This window comes from Microtus pennsylvanicus, chromosome 18, assembly GCF_037038515.1.
Source record: "Microtus pennsylvanicus isolate mMicPen1 chromosome 18, mMicPen1.hap1, whole genome shotgun sequence".
NCBI lineage: Eukaryota > Metazoa > Chordata > Mammalia > Rodentia > Cricetidae > Microtus > Microtus pennsylvanicus.
In genome coordinates this window covers 22,845,693-22,864,131 of record NC_134596.1, presented here as the reverse complement: position 1 = coordinate 22,864,131, position 18,439 = coordinate 22,845,693, and the positions used below count along the sequence as shown (strand labels likewise).

Sequence of the window (18,439 nt, the reverse complement as noted above, 5' to 3'; positions counted from 1 at the left end):
CTAGGGAGAGCAGCCTGTCCTCTTAACCTCTGAGTCATCTCTCAAGCCTGTTTTGACAAGTCACCACGTTATTTTTATAGTATGGGACAAGTGGAAGACGTGGTAATGTGTTAAGTAAATAGCTGGGCTTTACAGAAACTTACATTTATCATTCTTTGGTAGGTGTTGTGGGACCAAGCCTCATATGCATGATTAGGCAAGCACTGTATCACTGAGCCATACCCCAGCCCAGCTGCTCGGGCTTTGGATTCAGTTTCCTAGGATCAGGTGTCATGATGAAGAGAGAGGTAGCAGAGGTTGGGAGATGAAGCCAATACCAAGGTCGGGATGCCAGTTTTCACTTCTTAGGGTAGTGATTTCAGTAATAGATGAGCGCCTGGAAGGGTCTAATAGGCTGATCTAGCACAGGAGAGAGCAAAGCTTTCTTTGCTACAGAAGATGATACCCAGGCCCTCAAAGTTAGACACTCAGCTTGCTTCATAAGCACTGTGTACGTGGGTTGGAGGAGAATGGTATTGTAATTTCTGCCATGCTTCTCTAAGTGTTACATGGAGCAAATGGAGTTGAGGGAAGGAACGAAGAAGAGATGAGCAGGGCTTGGAGAGAGGGCCCAGCAATTGAGAGGGTTTACTGGTTTTGTAGACAACCTTGGCTTCAGTTCCCTACAACTACATGATGGTTCACAACTGTCTATGACTCCAGTTCTAGGGTATCTGATACCCTCTTCTGGCCTATGGTACACAGGCATGCATGGAAACAAAACACCAATACAAAAAATGTAAATCTTTCAGAGAGAGATGGGGAATCATTCAGACATGAATATAGGAGGATTGTCAGAAGCTAGGTTTTCCAGCGCATACTGAGCTGAGTAAAAATACCAGGCTGGGGTGTCTGGGCTGTAAGGGACAGGCCTTTGTAAGCTCTGCATGACAATTTGTACCTCTAGTCCTAGGGGATCCAAGTGGTTTCTGTAAGTACTGCGCACACACATACATTCAGGCAGAATACTGACACACATCAAAGAAAATGAAAAAATGTACAACCAGAAAGTAAGAGATGGGATAGGGCAGAGATTTTCTTTTTTCTTTATTCTCTCTCTCTCTTTCTTTTTTTGGCTCTTTGAAATAGGGTTTCTCTGTGTAGCTGCTTTGGAGCTGGACCTGGAACACTGACTAGGCTGACCTCGTACTCATAGAGATCTGCCTGTCTCTGCCTACCGAGTGCTCGGATTAAAGGCATGCGCCACCACCGCCTGGCTAGGGTATCAATTTCAAAGGAAGAGAGAGGGCTGAGTTTCTTAAAGTGTCTGTCTTTTCATAGGATTGTTCTGGAGAATAAACATGTATAAAGTATTTAGCATAATGTCTGACACTGTGAGGTGATCAGGCAGTTTGTAGTTGTTCAGCCTTTCCTTCTTAGAGGTAGATTTTTCCATTTCTTCATCTTGACTGAAAGGCTTCTATACTATAATGCACTTTTTATAGAGTTGAATCAATTCAAGTTTCCAGTAATTTATTTTCTTTCTGTTTCTCTCATATTTTGGCAGGGACTCGTATATTCCAGGCTGGCCTCCATCTTGCCTAGCAGAGGCTGCCTTTGAATTTCTAGTCCTTCTGAGCGTGTACCACCAAACCTAGTGTGCTGAAGCCTAGGGCCCTGCTGGCTTTAAAAGCACACTGCCAACCCAGTTCATCTGCAGCCCGGCTGTTTTCTATAGCTGTTTGTTAGTTGTGTGACCTCAGTTCTAGTTAGGAAGCTTCGTGCTACTGTGTCTTACCTCTCAACCTAAAGCTTTTGTTTTGTGGCTTTGACCATCATTTGCCTCCTCACGAGTGTTCTTTCAAATGAGGGAGGTGACCGGATGTTCATAGGCCATTATCAGGTCCGTGGGAGGACCATCATTAGAGTCACTGCTGTGGAGGCAGGGCCTGTGAACTATAGGTGGTGTGTGTAGCTCCCTACCGGAGTCTAACCTTGGCACGAGAACCGCTGATTGGATAATTGCATTCTTCCCGCTGATTGGATAATTGCATTCTTCTGGGGTGGGGCGGGGTGTTGTTTTTCTCATTTTTGAATTGCTGTTTTTTATTTTGAAGGGGGCATTGGTATTAAGGTGACTTAGTTCTAGTGTTTCAGTGAGGTCTTAGTGTTCCTTAAATACTCGGAGCTATATAGTTTTACCTCATCAGAATGAGGAGGGGTCTATGTTCACTGGAATGTGAGAATGTGTATGTATGGTTTCAACAAAATACAAAGTCAAGGTTGAAAACCGTAGGAAAGTATTAACCTGCAGCACAAGAATAAAAGTGAATTTGAAGATGTGGATGTTTAATCGCTGAAATAATGGTCTGAAGACATTACCAGAGGATTTTAAAACCTTTTTTTGTGGCAGTTCTTAAATGATTCTAAGTTTTCTCTCTCTGCCCTGTCTCTCTATTAAATGAAGTCATTCGGCCTCTGAAGAAGCTTCGGGTTCAGACTCTGGCAGTCAGTCGGAAAGTGAGCAGGGCAGCGATCCCGGAAGTGGACATGGCAGCGAGTCCAATAGCAGTTCTGAATCTTCTGAGAGTCAATCAGAATCGGAGAGTGAATCAGCAGGTTCCAAATCCCAGCCAGTCCTTCCAGAAGCCAAAGAGAAGCCTGCCTCTAAGAAGGAACGGATAGCTGATGTGAAGAAGGTACCTCCTGGGCTGTCTTGCAAATTTGCTCCTATCCAGGACCAGCGTTCAGAGTTTCCAAAGAAGATTGATTAGTGTGTTTTTTGATTTGTCTGTTTCTGGAGATAGGGTCTCATGTACCTTTGGCTAGCCAGAAACTTGCTTGCCATCCAGCCAGGACTGGCTTTGTGCTCCTGATTCTCCTGTAGCTGTCTCCTAAGTGCTGAGATGATAGGTGTGCACCATTATACCTGGTTAGTCCTTCCCTCCCCACTCGACCTTTTTTTTAGGCAGTGTCTTACAGTATAGCCTGGTGTGGCCTGGAACTCAAGATGCTCCTCTTTTAACCCAGTGTGCTGGCATTACAGCCCTGACCATCACACTGTCATAAGGAGACTTCTCCTTGCCTAAGTGTAGCTGCACTTTGCTTATTAGAAAAGAGTCTTATAGCAAAGACGACAAAAAGCACACATTAACTTGCATAACATTTTCACATTGATTCATTATTCTAAACTTTGAATACATTCCTTTTTTTGGTGGAAAAGAATTAGTAATTGTGTGCCTTCATCAGCAGGTGTCTGAGCCTATTTTTGGATAGGATATCATATAGCCCAGGTTGACCCTGAACTCACTGCAACCAAAGATGGTCTTGAACTCCTCATCTTCCTTCCTCTCCCTCCTGCTAGGATGAGAGGCCTGTCCCTCTATCTTGTGACAGTTTTCTGTGATTCTGGGTTTGTACATGCTAGATAAGCACCATGCCAGCTAAGCTGCTTCCCAGCCCACCACATTTGAACTTGGGAGATTTTATTTGAGAGAATTCTGTGTGAACCACTATGGAAGAATACTGTTTTTTGTTTCTTAAAAAAAAAAAGAAAACGATCCTGGGGTTGGGGATTTAGCTCAGCGGTAGAGCACTTGCCTAGCAAGCACAAGGCTCTGGGTTCGGCCCTCGGCTTTGGTGGGTGGGAGGAAGCTTAATAAAATTAAGTTTTATGCTGTCATTTTTCAAATTTAAGCTATAATCTAAGATGCAAATATATATTCTACATACTTGCTTTTATATAAGCTATACTAAATTGTAGGCAGCAGTGAACATTTTCAGACAATATGAGAAGAAACATTTGGAGCTCTGGAGACAGACTTGGGTCGAATAGTTATTTCAGTTGTCAGGAAAGTTGCCGTGTAATGGTGTTTGACTTTTAGGGGCCAGTAGATGGCCAGGCTTAGAAACACTTAGTAGGTTTTTCTGTTTTGTTTGCTGACAGGATCTTATTATGTAGCCCTGGCTCTCCTGGAACTCACTATGTAGGCCACGCTGGTCCCGAACTTACAGAGATCCTTCTTCAATTAAAGGCAGGCGCGACAACCCACCCCCTGCTCCCAGCTTTTTTTTCAGTGGGTGCATGTGTGCTGATCCTTGAAGAGGCCAAAAGAGGGTGTCCAGTTTACTGAGCTGTCCAGTCTACTCAGCTGGACTTCCAGGCAGTTCTTTGCACTATTCCTGGTGTGAGAAAGCATTACTGAGATTGGATTTGTATATTCAGGTTTTACCAGAAAAATACATACATATATACATACATATGTACATACACAAACGTGCATAATATTTTTAAGATAAAATTGCAAATATCAGGTAGTTTTTTAGTGGTTAAGGTGATCAGTACTAAAAAGGTAAAAATGCATAGTTTCATGTAGCTGGACCTAATAGAGGAATTACCACAAATGAGAAATTCTGAAAATACTGCTTTGTATACATATATACATCCTGTTTATAGTCTAGCTTCCCCCACCTTCCCCTCACAGGAGGAAAGTTTTATTACCTGTGTAAGGGCACGCAGTAGTGAGCGAGTTCGCATGTCAGCTCTTTTTTGGAAGAGCAGAATTCGGTAGCCTCTAAAGGACAAATAATACAAGCTGCTGTGTGGTGTCAGTAGTGCAGTAGTGTGATGTGGAGCACAGCTACAGCCCTGGAGCCAACATGCCTAGGCAGAGGCTGTGAGTGCCAAGACTGGCTGATTGGTGTAGCCGGATTAGCGTGATTTATCCATTCAGTTACCGTGAAGTTCTCTGCGGGGTCATGCAGATAATTTCTCTGGTGTAGCAGAGGCTGTAAAGGTCTAGGTGTGGGCGTGGGCAGAAAGGCTAGTGCACACGTCTCTCACTTGTTCTCTGCCAGCCTGCTCCTGTGTGTTGGGCTTTCCTCCCGCTTGATCGCTTCTAACTCATGGTTGGGTCTTTTGTCCTTTAAAATTTGGGTAATGCTAAAGCCCTTTTTAGGGAATCTAACAACATTGAGTCCTAATCTTACAATTGTGTTGGATTTTAGTTCTAATAGCCTATTCCTGGGCTATTTTAACTTGTTTGCTTTTCTTTTCAGTTTACTCCTTGTTTTTCAGCTTACCATAGCTTTTTTTTTTTTTAATCACTGGTTAATACTGTCCTCCTTTGCCTAGTGACTTTTTTTTTGTTGTTGTTGTTGTTGCTGTTTAATCTTTGATCAGTTTTGGCTTTTTAAGGGCAGTTTTCTACTTTTTATTTTCCTTGTTAGTATCTCAGTATGCCATCCTGGCTGTCCTGGAACTCACTGTGTAGTCCAGGCTGTCTTTGAAAGTACAGTGACCTGCGTGTCTCTGCTTCCTGAGTACTTGGATTAAAGGCATGCGCCACCATGCCTGGATTAGGCATGTCTGGTTTATTCATTATATTAAAACTTATAAGAGAAAGAAACAATGGCACTTGTTTCCAGTTCTGTTGTAGACTTAGAAATGCTGCTTGTTTTGGGATATGGTGTCATGTGTCACCCCTCCCCACCATCTAGATACTTTGTGGTTGATTTCCCATTAGAGTTTCAGAGTGAAATAACCATGTAGCATAGACTGTGTACTGTCTGGTTTCCTCAGGAAAACATAGTTAGGTGCAGACATTTCTCTGGCTTTAGACAGTGGCTCCTCCTCCTTTGCATATACTGTCTGGAATTTCCAAATGCTTTCATGACATTAGCTGCTGCTTCTGTTTTTAATAAAGCCCCTGTTCCTAAACTTGGCTTTCTAACATCTGATCCACATGTTTGACCATGATTAAACAGCTTCACGCCTGTGTTCCACAGTCCATTCAGATTCCTTTGGCTTTCCTGTGGCTTTATGTAAAAAAACCAGAGTGTACTTAAGCATAGTCATCTGTAGGGAAGACAGTGTTTTGAAAAGCCAGCCCCTCCTTGAAGGTTGCCTTTTCAAATTGCTGAAAATTGTTAGCAAAAGTCTGAAGCCAATTACTAGGGATTGAAGCAGGAGGGCTAGAAGAAACGGCACTGGTTTCTCATCTGGAGAACTTGTAGCAGGAGCGCTGTCTTGTTTAGGTTCTGTGGGCTCTTCTGCTTGCATTTTTTTGTTTTTATTTGTTGTTTATAATTGAAACTGCAAGCATCAGTAAATTTCAGAATTCTTTAGTAATTTGTATTTTGTGGAAGGAACTGTATATTTTAGTTTAGTGACAGAAAGCAGTGCTCAACACTTTGAATAGCATGAAGGCATTGTTAAACTTTTTTAATGCTTGTTCTTTTGAAAGGATACTGGTTAGCTTTCTCTCAAAGCTAGCATAACAATGCTTTGGATATTTAGTGACATGATTGTGTTTGATTCTAATAATGATAATAGCAATGGAGTTAAGGAAATGATTCATGTGCAGTCTATTAAATTTTGCAGATGTGGGAAGAATATCCTGATGTTTATGGGGTTAGGCGATCAAACCGAAGCAGACAAGAACCATCACGATTTAATATTAAGGAAGAGGTAAGAAAAAATGATTGGAGGGGATGTGTTTTGGTTCCCTATCTTACCTCATCATCTTTGACTGGTGTACATTAATTACTATTGAAAAGACTCAAGTGAGGCAGCTAAAGGAGAATCTGTTGGCCTTTGTATGAACAGAGAGCGGGGCAAGAAGTTAACACTTAGCAAACACATAATAGTTAATGCTTCGTTCCTCTATTGTATGGTGTGACTTAATTTAAAGTTAAATTTCTCAGAATATAACCGATTGTGGCCAGTTAACTTTAGATACCAAATGTTTTGTTTAATTGCTGAACGACTGGAACATGGAAATGATTTTGGATTTACTCCAGAGAAAGGAAAGAGGAGTGTTTAATGTCTTTTGTTTTTCTTTACTCATTTTCTGGTCTAATTATGAGAGATGGAGTACTTTATTTTCTATTTTTTAATGATGGGGCAGAGTCTTGGTACTTGAGTATTCTTAGTAAGCCCCCATCATGTAACTACATCCATCTAAGGTGCCTACACTGGTGATTTTTAAAGCCAGTAATATTTGGGTTCGTACATCCTTAGAATCGGACTTGTTTCATGTTTCTCAGATTGTGTCATTGTTTTGTGGAACCTCTGTGTATTAGGTTTGTAGGTAGATCCTGAAGGGATACTCTTGCCTCAGTGAAATGTCCCCTTCTGCCATAGGAGGATTGTTCTACTTTTTTTTTTTTTTTTAAAGCTATGTAACATTCTTCCAGTGGAAGTTATGTGATTGATAGCCAAATGTTGGGAAGTTAGGTATGGCTTTTCAGCAAATGTCCTCTGAAAATCAGATTCATGTCAACACCTGCATGTATATGCGGTTTGAGTTCTGAGTGACTTCTGAGCTGATGTGTCTGTGCTTCCCTTTCCCATAGTGCCTTGGGCCACTGAGCCTTAGTCCTTGTGTCTAGTCACATCTGTCTGCCCTTCCTGGTTCATGCATCAGTATATACTCAGTTGGACCCCAGACTATCAGTCTTAGAGGGAGTGCCATTTTGCTTTATTTGAGGGAAGAAGCTGTCTCCAGTGTCTTTAGCCTAGTGCTGTTAGCTCTTCATCATGATTCAGATGCTCTTTCATCAAGGACAAAGTGGACACATCAGCGGCAGTGCCGTTAAGGTGCACTCACTAAATTTGGTATGTTATACGTTGTTTTAGGTCTGCAGCATCCTGTACAGTTACTGCCAACACATGTGGCTTTTAAAATTTATATTTAGAATTTATTCCTCAGCCCTAGTAGGCACATTTTAAGTGGCGGATGGCTCACTGTGTCGGACATTATAGTTATAGAACATTTATGTGTAGGAAGTTGTATTTGATGTTACTGCTCTGGGTGTCTGAGCTAAGTATAGACTTGAGAAAGAAAGTGATATTGATTTCTTTTCAAAGCGAAAGAGTGGGCTCCACCTAGCAAGTGCTTAGGTTTCATTCTGTCTAAAGTCTCACTGTGAACTAAAGTCTGTAATCATTTCCCCCCCTCACACATTGAAGGCAAGTAGCGGGTCTGAGAGCGGGAGTCCAAAAAGAAGAGGCCAGAGGCAGCTGAAAAAACAGTAAGTCTTTCATGGGGGAGATGACGGCATCTGAGAGTTGTGAGCATGTCTACATTTCTAGGACAATCTTTCTCTTCTGTCTATCCCAGATCTCTTGGTTTGGGTTACTGCCCTCCAGGAGTCTCAGTTTAGCATAGAAGCATTCCATATAGCTTCAGCTTAAGTTAACTCAGTTAATTTTTTCTTGAAAGTAAAGCATAAATAGCAAAGTAGATGTTGGCATATTTAGTAAGTGAGGACCAGATTTAAACTGGCCACTTCTCATGTTGACGTGATAAGGTTTATATTGCTTGAACACGTATTTGTTATGAAATATGTACTGTTTCAGTATAATTCTAAGATTATAGTTTATAGACTAGAAGATTTTAATTCTTGAGCTTAGAGTTAAAATATTTTATAACAGATTATACTTTGTTCTTTATTGTTATTTATTATTGTTTTTTTTTTTTTTTCCCGGTTAGCACTAGAGAGTGAACTTAGGGCATCACACATGCTATAGGCAAGCACTCTACCACTGAATTAAACCCTTAGTTATATACTCCTTCATTTTGGAAATTAAGTTTTTTCTTACAATTATATTAAAATAATTTTTTTTATGTATATGTATGTGAGTGTACTTGTGGAGGTCAGAGAACAGCTTGTGGGAGTCTGATGTGTGCTTGGGAGATGGAAGACAGGTTATCATGCTTGGAGTTGAGAAACTATCTGCTGAACTATCTCACTGGCCTTGTGTATTTTCACACAGGGTCTCAAGTGCCCTAGTTTGACCTTGGTCTTATTATGTAGCTGAGGATGACTTTGAGCTCTTTATTTTTATGACTTCCTTTTCCAAATCCTGGAATTACAGGGTGCATATCACCATATGTAACCCTTTGATTTATATGTAATAGTTCATATTTTTTTCTTTAAAAATTTTTTTAAGATAGAATGTAATTTTTGCCTGAATCATATGCCTTGCCTAGAATTCACTTTGTAGACCAGACTGGCCTTGAACTGTGGCAGATTTTCCTGACTCTGCTTCCCCGTTGAGATTACAGGTGTGTGCCACCAAACCCTAACTTCAGGATAGGTATTTTTATTTTTAATTTTTATTATTTTTGAGGCAAATCTTGTTTTATTACCCAGGCTAGCCTCAAATTTACAGTGATCCACTCGCTTCAGTCTGATGGTGAGATTACAGGAAGGTGGCACCTCCTGTTGCTCATTGTTGTCTTTATTTACTCACTATGTAGTCAAGCCTTCACTCTCCAAGTTCCAGGATTACAAGCGAGTCCCCCTTTACCTAGCTGTTCATTATTTCTAGTTAAAAAAATTCTGTGTAGTGAAAACATGGTAAGATTTTTAAATAACAGCCCTTTCCATTTCCATGGTGTACTGTCCCTTTAATTGTATGAATTCTGTAGATCCTTTTTGAAAAATGTAGATGTCCAAAACTTAGTATACCAATTCAAGAATATTTTCCACTAAGGTCTGCAGTTACGTATTGTCTAATTATTGGGCAAATTCGAATTTCTTAAACCAAATTCTAGAATACTAATACAAATTCTGCCTGCTCAGCAATGAATAAAAGTGGTTACATTATATGTATATTTTAAAGAACTTTGTAGAGCAGTATTTAATATTGTCTTGCCTGAACACACCCAATTTCTATTGTGTTTTATATACTGACTTGGAGTTGGAGACTGCAAGCTCTAAGCAGGGATGGCTTAGGTTTTCCTTGTGCTTCAGTCTCATGAGCTGTGTGGGGGATTCTTCTGCTTTTATTTGGTTGTTGTTTTATTCCTGTCTAATGGCTTTGTGGGATGTTTTCTGAAATGTCCTTGATCACATTATGGGAAGGCATCACACTTTGCATTTGCATATGACTGGCACTCTGAGCTAATAACAAGTGTAATGAAATCTACTGTGTGTGGGGATGTGAATCTGAGAGAGAGAGAGAGAGAGAGAGAGAGAGAGAGAGAGAGAGAGAGAGAGAGAGAAATTTATTAATTTTCAATGTTTTGAATTGGGAATCTGTCACGGACTTATGTCAAAATGAAACTGAGTCATTATTAGTCTGAGATTGGAATTGTTGGTGAAAGTATTCTGGCTTGGGGATATATGCTATCTAGAAGCCAGTTTCTTCTTTTCCTGCTGTGTCTTTTAAGAAGAGAAAGGAATTCTCTTTGGCACTTAGCGTGTTCAGTAAAGGCCTTGCACCAATATCCAGGCCCATTATATTTAAAAGTGGCTTTTGCTCACTGCCTGCTTAGATGGGAGTCAATTGTCTATGTTCCATAGCCTCCCTTTTGTGATAATGAAAGTCGATGTTTCCAGCTGATTAGTATTTGAACTGCTTGTTTGTTTACATTTCTTTGGAGTCTCATTAGCTATATTTTGGTAGTTTTTTTCCACAGTCCTTCAAATTTGGGAAATTTTTTGTTGGTGTTTCTTTTGTTAAGTGAAATAGCTTTTAATCAAATTCTTGGCTCTCTTTTTCTCTTAAATGTATTTATTTTATGTGTACTGGTGTTTTGTCTGCAAGTAAATATACTCACCTGTGTATACCTACTGCCCTTAGCGTTCAGAGAAGAGTGTGCCTCCCTTGGAACTGGAGTTATGGATGTTGTGAGCCTCCATGTGGTGATAGGAACCAAACTCCGGTCCTCTGGAGGAGCAGCCAGTGCTCTTAACTGCTGAGTCAGGTCCAAGTTCTTGCCTCTTTACTGCAGTGGGACCTACAGAGTATGGGTGACTGGGGAGTCTCTTTTGAAAAGGCACTTTTAGTTGGCTTTCCATAAGTAATGAGCAATTTTACTTGTTTAAGAGCTGGATGTGTGTGAGGGCAGGAAGTTGATGTTCATTTTCTTTTTTTTTAATATTTATTTATTTATTATTTATACAATATTCTTTCTGCATGTATGCCTGAAGGCCAGAAGAGGGCACCAGACTCCATTACAGATGGTTGTGAGCCACCATGTGGTTGCTGGGAATTGAACTCAGGACCTTTGGAAGAGCAGGCAATGCTCTTAACCACTGAGCCATTTCTCCAGCCCCCGTTCATTTTCGCTTAATCTCCACTGCTTCTTTCTCCTTGTGGGGCATGCTGGCAAACACCTGTAATCCCAGTTCTTGGGAGGCAGAGGCTGAAAGTAGTAGGTATGTCTCGGTGAGTTCAAGGCCAGCCTTGTCTACTTAGTAAGATCCAGGGCAGGCAGAGGTGTATAGTGAGTTTCTGTTTCAGAAAACCAAACCAAATATACTTTTCTTTTTTCTTGTTCTTGAAAATTAAAACATAATGTGCCCAATTTCAAACACCTGCCCCATTTTTGTCTCTCTATTCTGGAATGTATGAGCTTGACTGTAATTTTTCCTGGGTCCTTTGTAAAACCCCCAAACGGTCCTGTACTATACAGTGTTACTCCTATAACTCCAGTGCCGCTACAGGTCTGTACGCAAGCCGGGAACTGGGCTGAGAGACTTAAAAAACATACAAAGACACATAAACAGAGAGACAGAGATATGGGTCACTCTTGATACCAGAGTGCCAAGTCTATTGTGCTCAGGGGTAGCTTATCTAGGGCTCTGGCCACACACCAGCTCTCGGATCTTTCAGCTGCAGACTCACCAGCCTGCCATCAGGGTCTTGTGCTCAGAGCAGCTGGAGTCTGCTCAGAGCAGAGGAAAACAAGTTGTTTTGCTCAGTTCACTCCAGCAGGCAAAGAGTCTGAGGCAGGCAAAAAAAATCAAGGGAGCAAGGGATCTATAGCTCCCAACAGTCTTTAAGGGTCTTGTATGGATTATGATTGAGAATAATAGGTGTGAGGTTTGCTGTGCATGCAAGCAACTTTCTTAGTGGACTTAGTCTTCTTCAAGGAAGAACATCTCCCTAGGCTTTAGACCAGTTGATTTGACCAGTTTTTTTCTTTTACATTCCTATGCTGGAAGAGCCCAAGCTCTCCTGGTTGTATATAACTTTTTAATTTGACTGGGATACTTTGGCCTCAACATACACTTTCTCTTTTTAGTTTTGCTGTATCCTTTGTCAGGTGCCTCATTGATAGTCCTCGCTCTAGTGAGCCTTAGTGATTACCCTAGTGATGCCCTAGCTGTAGTGGGCCTTGTTACTGTTAGCTCTAGGTCTAGTGGACCTCATTGATAGCCCTGGCTCTAGTGGCCCTCACTGTTTGCCCTAGTGATGCTCTAGGTCTAGTGGGCTTCATTGATAGCCCTCGGTCAGATTATTTGACTCTGGATTTTCCTCATTGATAATACTTTCCCCTGGTCCTTAAATGTCCATGTTTTTGAGACTTGTTCTTGGGAGTCCAGGTTTTGCAGCATGACTTTGGACAGTAAATGACTTTTTCAGAGCCCTGGGTCGACTGCTGACTCACATCTCAATTTTCTGAGTGTAGGAGTCACTTTTTCTTCCATCTTCTTGGCAATCAACTTGTATAACTTAGATTCCTTTTGTTGTTGTTTCTTGAGACAGGGTTTCTCTTGTAGCCAAGATTGATTTTGAACTCGTCGTTGCTCTGTCTTGAGTACACTGTTGTGTCTGGCTTCTTTTTATTCTTTAGCAAAATTTTATTATTCTAGACCTTGAGTAAGCAGAACAAGCTAGATACCAGAGTATAGGTAGAGACAAGAAAGTCTCTTTTTTGGTCAGGGGAGGTTTGGAGATCGGGTTTTTCTGTGTAACAGCCCTAGCTGTCTTGTAATTGGTTCTGTAGACCAGACTGTCAGTTTTGCTTTAAATATAGACTGATAGATAGAAACCAGTAACAGGGCTTACTATCTAGTCTGACTCCAAAAGTACTCAATATGGTGACTCAAAAACTGATAGGGCTCGTTCATTAGTTAATTTCATTATTTAACCAAGGCCATTTCTGCCTTTAATCCCAGCACTCAGGAGGCAGAGGCAGGTGGATCTCTGTGAGTTTGAGGCCAGCCTGGTCTACAAGAGCTAGTTCCAGGACAGGCATCAAAAAGTACAGAGAAACCCTGTCTCGAAAATCAAAAAAAAAAGAAAAAAAAAACCAAGGCCATTTCTAGTTATTAGCTTTTGTATCCATCTCTGTGCAAGGAGTCAACGATTGAATCTGACTAATGTACATGAAAGTGTTAGATTGCCATTTCCTGAAAGGGTTGATTCTCCTCCCCAAGCTTCAACTAGTTCAGGGGGAGCTGACGTTGTTGAATTAACTAATTAGTAACTGTTGAAGCTATTAGGAAGGGCCTCAGGAATCTGCAGATCAACCCCTTTTTGGAGCAATCCAGCACTGTTTTTCTTGACTTGTCCTATGATGAATATTAATTTGATTTGGCAGTTCTGTATCAAGCATCTTTGTTATGACCTCTGTTAAGGGAACCCATGGGTACAGTGGTAATTGTTTTGTTTACAGAGGAACCTCAAGCTTGTGCCTGTCGGGTTTTTCCCTAGGTCTTTCATGCCTAGCTATTACATACTTTGTTCACTACAGGTGAGAAATGAGTTAGGTTCCTGTGATGTCGTGGTTAGCCTTTAAGAGATTAAAGCTCTTAGAAGTAGAAGGACACCTGTAGGTTATGACTCTTTCAAACCTTGTAAGATCTCGAGAAACAGGAGAACACTTCCCTTCTCTAATAATTCAAAACTAGGTCTTAGAAACAGAACAGTTTTAAATTGTTTAGTTGGGTGGCAGGTTCAGCACTGAAAATTTATTTAGGGACTGTTTCCTTAATTATGTTCTAAAAACTAAAACATTCCATATAGTCTGCAGGGGGACTTAGTGGGAGAGTACTTGCCTAGTCCAGCAAAATTCGTTCTTGTAATACTTTCAAATACATTTCTACCCAATATCAGCATCATGTGTGACTATTAGAATTCTGAGCTGTCTTGACTGACAGCTTTTGAGTAAGAAGCAAGCTCTTTTGCTAGTTCTGATGTATGTTAAAGCTTGGGAATCTGGGATTCAGACAGTGGTGAACAAAATAGAATGGGTATCAGAATTTTTCTACCCCAGAAAAGGTGGTTTGAAAATTATACCTATATTTTCCATGTATGTTACCAAAGTTAAACTAGGAATAGATGGTATATAACTCAGAAAGAGTAACAAAACCCAAAAATATAAAATATAATATCTAAAATACATATGTTCTGTGTTTCAGATAATACATTTGGAATTTATTTTTTGAGATCATTTAGCTTATGAATTCTTAAAGGAAAAATTTGTTTTGCTTTTTTGATCACAGAGAAAAATGGAAGCAGGACCCCTCAGAAGATGAACATGAACAAGGCACCAGTGCAGAGAGTGAACAGGAACAAAAGAAAGGAAAAGCTAGGAGGCCTGTGCCCAGAAGGTGTGCTACCAGCCTGCCCAGTCTGCTTCTAGCTCAGCTCCCTGGGTTACACTGGAAGCCAGAGCCCTAATCAACACAGATTGTCCTGTTGTAGAATTTGGATATCTGGTTTTCTTTGTGTTAGCCTGTATCTTTACCAAGTGACCAAGTGACTGAGCTACTGAGATCACTTTTGATTATTTGCATGGATGCGGTTCTGACTGGAGATACTTTTTCTCTCTTCATATACCATGGGGTTTAAACTAAATTATTTTAGTGTTAGTATGTATTAATTGTAAATAGTAATGGATTTATTTGCTCATTGCATTTTCATATATGTGTATCATGGACTCTGATCATATTCTCTGACAGTGGATCTTTGTTTCTTTCGTGGCAGTGTAGTTAGGGCATGGTATATGCAACCATATCTTCTGCTTTAATCCTCACATTAACAACAAAAAAACCTCCTTTTTTTGTATGGTCAGGTTATAAATTCTTTTTGGAAGAATTGATTCTTTGCTTGTTGTCTTTATTTTTTGGCTTTTTGAGACAGGGTTTCTTCATTTAGTTTTGATTGTCTTGGTACTCACTATGTAGATCTTGGTGCCATCAAACTCATAGAGATCCTCCTGCCTCTGCCTCCTGAGTGTGGGATTCAAGGCATGTGCCACCATGCTTGGTGAGAACTAATTCTTAAGATGAAAATACTCTTTTGGCTGGTCCAAAGCATATTTATGCTATTACTCTGTTAATGTAACGTCCATAGCATTAAGCAGCGCTCCTGATTGTATGGAGATGGGCAGAGGTTGAGAAGGCAACAAGTTTTAGTAATTTTTGGTGAAACGTGGCTACTGAGGACAGATATAAGAAGGCAGAAGAAATTCACTGTGAGGCTCGAAGTGATTCAGGAGTGAAAGCACCGTCCACCCATTGTTCTGATAGCCACCGGGACAGGTTGTGACCTCAGTTAAGGCAGTGTCAAATGGGCTGCTGTTACTCTCCTCCCAGGCTCAACACCAGTTTTCTCAAGGATGTCTGGACTCTGAAAGCAGCTCTAGTACACAGGCTTATATTCTTATTTGGTTTTTGAGAAAAGGTCTTACTGTGTAGTTCTGGCCTTTCAGACTGGCCTTAAATTTAACCTTATTTATTTATTTATTTATTTATTCATTCATTCATTCATTCATTCATTCATTCATTCATTCATTCATTTATTTGGTGTGTGTGTTGGTAGGCCAGAGGTCACCTTTGGGTGTTGTTACTTAGCTGTCCACCTTGATTTTTAAGAGGATCTCTCACTGGGACCTGGGCTTAGTGATGAGTTTAGCCTGGCTAACCAGCCTAGCCCCAAGGGTCCTACTGTCACTACCTCCCAGATGCTGGCATTACAAATGCATGCCACCATGCGTGTGTAGATTGTGAGGATTGAACAGGTCATCATGCTTGTGTGACAAACAGTTTACAGACTGAGCCGCCTCCACAGTTACAGAATATACCTTCTTTCATTATTGAGTAGGATGGGGTCAAATCACAACCAACACTTTCTTAGTGGCTTTAAGGCTCATAATAGCTTTTGTTGATGAAATTTATCACTTATAGTATGGTAATAGTACTAAATTTGGATCCTAGTTAAGTGAATCAGTCACTCTAGAATGATTCTATTCTTATTAATCACACCAAAACATCCTACATCTTTGTTTTGAATTTTGTCAGTAAAAATGTTGTGAAGAATATATGTCTTCTGTTTGCATAAGTACTTATACACTGTCCCAGTTTTACACCTAGGCCAAAAAAGTCTAAAATATTTTCTCCCTCGCCATTTGCAGAAAAAATTGTCAAATCCTGGTCTAGTGCCTGCCCTTACCTCATCATGGAAAGCTTGAGTTTTGTCTCCCTGAGTTTAAGCTCTCAAGATTGAAATGCCGTGCTTGATTTTTGTGCATTATTTACTGATCATTGTTTAGGGTTCATTAGGTAGGCAGGAGAAACACATCTATGTGATTGTACGTTATCCTGTCCCTCTTGGTTTTCCGAGAGTATCCTGTAGTGGAGGTTTACTTTGAACTCCCGATCCTTCTGCTGTCACCTCGTGAGTGCTGGAGATTCCAGTCTGATACCATGCCTGGCCCCCTTTAGTGAATTCTTTGTGTGTGCCACTGCTCTGGGAAATGCCAGTATGTAGGTTTGAGATAGCCACCAAGTGACAGAGTAAAAGCTTTGCCATTTCTTTCTCTGTTCATTTTAGAACAGTGCCTAAACCTCAGGTTAAAAAGCAGCCTAAAACTCAGCGTGGAAAGCGGAAAAAGCAAGAGTCTTCTGATGACGATGATGACGACGATGAAGCTCCCAAAAGGCAGACTCGACGACGAGCTGCTAAAAATGTGAGGTCAGTTGTGGACTGGAAGGTCTTTGTTGATGTGATGGGAATGACATTGCTGTTTAGACCTTGACTTCAAGTTTTAGATAATGTGATTGACAGGTAATAAAATCAGCCTGAACAGGACACAGTGGCACAAGCCTTTCATTCCAGCACTCGGGAGACAAAGGCAGGTGGATCTCTGTGAGTTTGAGGCCAGCCTGGTCTACATAACTTGTTTCAGAAAGGCCAGAGATACACAGTGAAGCCTTGTCTCAAAAAGCAAAAAAAGACATAAGCCTCTGTGATAAAGTAGATTTCAGAGTCTAGCCATCTCTGAGAAAACTGGTGTTGAGCCCAGTGGAGAAGGAGAGTAACAGCAGCTCATTAGGCACTGCCCCAGCCGAGGTCACGTCCTGTCCCGGTGGCTATCTTTCTGATGTTTCAGAACAATGATGGACGGTGCTTTCACTCCTGAATCACTCCTGAGTCTTACTGTTTCTAGTGACATTTGGGTATAATAATAATAATTATTATTATTATTGCAGGATATAAGGCATTAATTGATGATCAAATAAAGATATAATATATTCAGATATGTTCTTTTTTTAATCTGGAGAATATGAAGTACGTTTACTTTGAGAATAAATGCATCTTTCTTTTGGTCTATTAACAATGTGAAGCTGAGCACTAGAGATAATAAATTCCTTGTTGGATGTTTTCAATTATAGTTAAATGTAGGGCTAGACTTAATGTGCTGGTGTCTAGCTTAGCTCATTTTCTTACTGTGTTATATTGTGTCTTTGTTTTCCTATTATCATTTTGTTGTGTTGGAGATTAAACCCAGCACTTTGCTTATACAAGGCCAATACTACTGAACTGTGCCCCCTTGTATTTACTGTTTAGGTGTGTTTTACTTGTAAAGGCTTTATTTTGTTTTTCTTTTTATGTTTTTGATGTAACTTAGGCTAACCTGGAACTTACTGTGTAGTCAAGGCTATCTTGAATTTACTGTGTAGCTCAGACCAGCCTCAGATCACCTCTCTGTGCTCAGTCTCCCCAGTTCTGGGATTATCATGGCCAAATACATTTTAGATTTTACAATTCAGAAGTATGAGTTTGAACATTCTCAACTGTTTGGGTCAAATTAAATTTCATTTTTTTGTTATTGGGAGATAAAATTGCATGATTGAAACATTTAATCTTAGGAATTTTTTTCTTTTGTCTGAAATAATAGCAATTTTTCATTCCTTATGAACTTTCTTTGTCATAATTTAGATATTATCTGGTACTAAATAAAGGGTATCCTTGTAGATTCCTTTATCTTGCTCATATGTGTAGTGTGAGCTACTCTTTAGTTTGTGGACTTGTGTCAGTGATTGAAATGGGACGAGGGAGGTTTTGAGCCGTCGACTGGAAAACCTGTGAGTAATTTGTTGGTGTCAGAGAGTGTGGCTCTTATGTACTCCAGTGCTATCTGTAGAGATGTTTAATTCTCCTGCTCATTCAGCATTATTTCTCACACAGTTACAAAGAAGATGATGACTTTGAAACTGATTCAGATGATCTCATTGAAATGACTGGAGAAGGAATTGATGAACAGCAAGATAATAGTGAAACTATTGAAAAGGTCTTAGATTCAAGACTGGGAAAGAAAGGAGGTTTGTGTCTTTGGGGAGCAAATTATTCTCTGGATTTTTGACACAGGGTCTCTGGTAGCCTTGACTGGCCTCCAGTTTTCCATATATTCAACAATCACCCCCTGCCTCT

General features: G+C 40.4%; 1 protein-coding gene across 7 annotated transcripts in view; it reads left to right on the top strand.

Moving 5' to 3' along the window:
* The window catches only part of Chd2 (chromodomain helicase DNA binding protein 2), a 113,184-nt gene that overhangs the window by 19,185 nt on the left and 75,560 nt on the right, over positions 1–18,439 (top strand). For 5 of the 7 annotated variants that reach the window (XM_075952233.1, XM_075952234.1, XM_075952236.1 and 2 more), the window contains 6 exons: positions 2,447–2,678; positions 6,362–6,448; positions 7,952–8,013; positions 14,227–14,334; positions 16,559–16,699; positions 18,197–18,330. In XM_075952233.1, coding sequence (XP_075808348.1) covers positions 2,447–2,678; positions 6,362–6,448; positions 7,952–8,013; positions 14,227–14,334; positions 16,559–16,699; positions 18,197–18,330 — 764 coding nt within the window. The remainder of the gene's footprint in view (positions 1–2,446; positions 2,679–6,361; positions 6,449–7,951; positions 8,014–14,226; positions 14,335–16,558; positions 16,700–18,196; positions 18,331–18,439) is intronic. The other 2 variants (XM_075952237.1, XM_075952235.1) reach the window with 1 other exon arrangement.